The sequence below is a fragment of the Pinus tabuliformis genome, chromosome X (assembly GCF_031772625.1).
Source record: "Pinus tabuliformis cultivar Carrire ecotype Pingquan chromosome X, CPIR1, whole genome shotgun sequence".
Lineage (NCBI taxonomy): Eukaryota > Viridiplantae > Streptophyta > Pinopsida > Pinales > Pinaceae > Pinus > Pinus tabuliformis.
In genome coordinates this window covers 706,205,786-706,209,916 of record NC_142308.1, presented here as the reverse complement: position 1 = coordinate 706,209,916, position 4,131 = coordinate 706,205,786, and the positions used below count along the sequence as shown (strand labels likewise).

At 44.2% G+C, this 4,131-nt stretch overlaps 1 protein-coding gene across 1 annotated transcript; it reads right to left on the bottom strand.

The window, feature by feature from the left end:
* Positions 1-320: 320 nt before the first annotated feature.
* LOC149141930 (homeobox-leucine zipper protein HOX15-like) lies at positions 321-3,199 on the bottom strand. Its single transcript, XM_089453218.1, has 4 exons — positions 1,743-3,199; positions 1,343-1,662; positions 1,163-1,242; positions 321-1,076 (listed from the first exon to the last, which is right to left on the bottom strand). The coding sequence occupies exons 1-4, from the start codon at positions 1,969-1,971 to the stop codon at positions 803-805; spliced, it is 903 nt and encodes a 300-aa protein (XP_089309344.1). The 5' UTR covers positions 1,972-3,199; the 3' UTR covers positions 321-802.
* Between the last annotated feature and the right edge of the window lie 932 nt (positions 3,200-4,131).

Genomic DNA, 4,131 nt, shown 5'->3' with positions numbered 1-4,131 from the left:
TTCGCTGGAGATATAACAAAGGTAAAAACCATACTTCGCTGAAGATATAACAAAGGTAAAAACCATACTTCGCTGAAGATATAACAAAGGTAAGTTGTGGGAAGCTTTTAAGCTATACCCAAATCAGGTAATTGATGTAGAGGAAAGACTCTAAAATGGATTTTGCGGCGTCATCAAATGTGTAAAGGATGACTTGTTTATCTACACGTATAAATCAATTCTATTCAGATTCAGTGTACTGTTGCACCAGCCTTGATGGGTCATCTGTATTTTGGTTTGAATTCATGGAAAATGATCATCATAAAACTCACTCCCTCAGATCTCTAGAATCAAACTAGTATAGAATATACTATTTATACCCTTCGAATTGAAAAGGGTTTACAAACAGGACATTACTACAACGCAGAACCTATATACATGTCTGTTTGGAACACAAAATTGGCATTAAGATTTGCTTGTATACCATACCAACCCTTGCTGGGTTTGGCCTTTTTACATTATTTGTTATCAAAGGTTAGTGACAGTCTTACTGACTCTATTTCAGATCTCCTTAATAACAATCAGCAAGTCAGTCTTACAGAGATCTCGTTAATAACAATCAGCGAGTTTTCAAGTTTACTGTTTCTTCTGATTTAAAAAAACCACCCTCTCCCCATTACTTGTTATCTCTTTCCCCATTAACCTTTGAAAGGATAATGACAATCCTACTTGACTCCATTCCAAGTCTCCTCGATGACAGACATGTTTACCTATTCTCCTGATTTGAAAAAATAAAAACTTTCAAACGACTGTGTGGAGGCACTCAAGATCTAAGGGTGGGGTGAAAAGCGCGGGGAGTGTTAGGCGCCAGAGCTTGCCAAGGAGAAAGCGTCGTATGCGTGTCGGCGGTGGCGATTCTCTCGCAGGAAGGACACATGGTGAGGGTGGCTGCGGGCAGCTGCATATAGAATGGGTGACATACTTTCAGAGCTCTCAGCTCCTGGACCTCCTTCTGGAGCCGTCTGTTCTCTTCCGTCAGACTTTCGCAGCATCGCTTTAGAAAATCGCAGTCCACTTCTGTTTGCTTCAGTTTGGTTCTGCTCCAAGCACAAAATTTCAGCCCTAGGGAAACTGTAATCAAGATAATAAAAGATGAGCACCAGGAAACCGGAGGCTAACTAACCTTGCCCTTCTGTTCTGAAACCACACTTCGACCTGCCGAGGACGAAGGTTGAGTTGCTTGGCAAGAGCTACCTTTTGCTTCTGCACAGCAGATTTCATACGCTGATCAGGATTCCATAAACAGCAGGGGTTTGGAAAATGAAAGATGGAATACATTCTCAAGCGTTCTTTTTTCATTTACCGGATTGAGCGTATTGTGTTCCTTAAAGCTTTCTTCTAACAGAGCAGACTGGTCCTTTGACAGGCGCAACTTTTTTCTTGTGGTATCCCCATCCTCTTCGTCGCTGGCTCTGGAACATGCACGCTCAAGCTCGTGATGGTTGCTATTATTATTATCGTTCCTTTGTCTTTTGTCGCCACTGGTGGAATGACTTCCGGGGCCCATCTGGAACGACGAAACAGTGCTGTTTGGAGAAGAAACCACAGCGTCGTCATCAAAGTCGGCAGGGGAGGGTATCTGGTTCATGTCGATGCGACCTCCTCCTCCGTGCCTGCAAGTTCCTGCACTGTAAAATCCTCTGTAAATGACATTTCTTGTTGCCTAGCTAAACTTTTGGGGAAAGAATTAGATGAGAACGTACCAGTCCAAGAAGAGGGCAAGGCCGTTGCAGGCACCGATGGCGAAGATTCGCAATATGCAGAACTTAAAGGGAGTAGATCTAGCTGCACCGGGGGCTCATTTCTCTTCTTCTGCTGCCAAGTTTCTCCCTTCTCCTGCTCTTCCACACTGTCCATCCCCAACCGCAGTCCAGCTCCGTAATCTTCCTCGGATCTTGGCATCGTCTTTACAAAGAATTGTAAGCGTGACATGGGAGTGCTGGAGAAATCACAGAACGGCCCGATGCTCTCGAAGCGTGCCAGAAAGGAACGAACAACTTGGACCTTTACCGGCCGTGTGAAGCTTTAAAGCCGCGTCCAGAGGAAACTAGTGAAACTTAGTCAATATATTGGCATCGTCTTTACAAAGAATTGGAAGCCTGACATAGAATCGCTGGAAAAATCACAGAACGGCCCGATGCTCTCGAAGCGCGCCAGAAACGAACGAACGGCTTCGACCTTTACCGGCTGTGTGAAGCTTTATAGCCGAGTTCAGAAGAAACTGGTGAAGCTTAGTCAAAATATTGGCATCGCCTGTACAAAGAATTGGAAGCCTGACATGAGAGCGCTGGAGAGCGCTGGAGAAATCACAGGACGGCCGATGCTCTCGAAGCGTGCCAGAAACGAACGAACGGCTTCAACCTTTACCGTTCGTTTGAAGCTTTAAAGCCGAGTCCAGAGGAAACTGGTGAAACTTGCTCAAAATATTGGTATCCTCTTCACAATGAATTGGAAGCCTGACATGGGGGCGCTGGAGAAATCACAGAACGGCCCGATGCTCTAGAAGCGTGCCAGAAACGAAGGGCTTATAGACCTTTACCGGCCGTGCGAAGCTTTAAAGCCGAGTCCAGACGAAACTGGTGAAACTTAGTCAAAATATTGGCTTCATCTTTACAAAGAATTGGAAGCCTGACATGGGATCTCTGGAGAACTCACAGAACGGCCCGATGCTCTCGAAGCGTGCCGGAAAGAAACGAAAGGCTTCGACCTTTACCGGTCGTGCGAAGCTTTAAAGCCGAGTTCTGAAAAAACTGGTGAAACTTAGTCAAAATATTGGCATCGTCTATACAACGGCCGGGTCCAGAAATGAATGAACGGCTTCGACCTTTACCGGCCGTGTGAAGCTTTAAAGCCGAGTACAGAGGAAACTGGTGAAACTTAGTCAAAATATTCGAAACCAGGGGGGACGGATGGACGAAACGTCCGTGGAAAGATTGAGAAGAAGCACAGGGTGATGAAACTTCCGTTCAAGAGATTCGAACCCGGGCATGCATTGAAAAAGTATGGCAGCATAAAGAACGGCGCGACCCTCCTCCGGCCGTCCCCCCCGCGTGCCAACTCCCCGATAAGGTCGCCGAGGCCAACTGCAATCACAAGTTTGACTCAGCTGTGAACGGAAGATTGTGATCGACCATTTCGGAAGACAAAAATAATATAAAATACTAAATGAAGCGCACTGATAAGGAGGAAGTGGAATAAAAGGATCGTCGCATTAATAAATATGGTTTGAATGGACTGCCACCTGTGGACAACACAATTCACATCATTACAACGCCTCATTACCTCGATTAATGTGTTAAATAATAAAAAAATAATTAAAGTGATTATTGAAAATCTCTAGCTAATCAGTTCAATAAAAATAAAAAGAAAATAAAAAAATAATAATCTAATCATTAACTTTCTACGTAATACTTAATTTAGTACTTAACTTAATTTACTAATAAGAAATAGACAATACTCCTACTAAACTTTGAACTCCTGATAGAAAATAATCTTACTAAACTCTCTGCTATGTCAAGTAGCGAGTTGGACTCCGGCTCCTCTGTGTGAGTTAGGAGGAGTAGTAGTTGTTTTTTTAATTATTGGAGGCGTACCTGCAGTGGACAAACCAATGTGAGGGGCACGTGGGTAGAGAGGCGATTTGGCGGAGCATTGTCACGTGGACCAATTCCGTTTGGCCTAACCGTTCGCCGACAGTCTGCGTCGATGATGACAGGACTCAACAGCAATTATGGCGACTGCAGCAGACACGTCAATCTGTCCCCTCCATAGAGAGCATCCCCACACCGACAATCATTTGGATGTATTGATTGACGGCGGGACCCACCAAGCTGTTCCGTCCCGACTCCCGACTCCCTGCCATAGGTGCATCATGCATTAACTCCGTCACTTAACCCCTTCCCGGTCTACAGCCTAGACTGTAGGGAGCAGAGTAATAAGAAGTTACGTGGCATTGGGTTCCGTTTTTGTGTATATACATTTAATATACTATTGAGAAATATTCATGATTTATCAAAAGTATATTATTTGTCTTCTAGAAAGTTTTACAAAAAATTAACTAATGTAGAAATGATTGAATTATGTGGTATATGT

Bases quoted from the DNA above. Each gene is read 5' to 3' on its own strand.
- LOC149141930 (XM_089453218.1), bottom strand. From the start codon at position 1,971: ATGTCACGCTTACAATTCTTTGTAAAGACGATGCCAAGATCCGAGGAA. The intron at 1,663-1,742 runs GTACGTTCTCAT...TTTACAGTGCAG, and splicing joins CTTGCCCTCTTCTTGGACTG to GAACTTGCAGGCACGGAGGA. The intron at 1,077-1,162 runs GTTAGTTAGCCT...TGCTTGGAGCAG, and splicing joins TTTCAGAACAGAAGGGCAAG to AACCAAACTGAAGCAAACAG.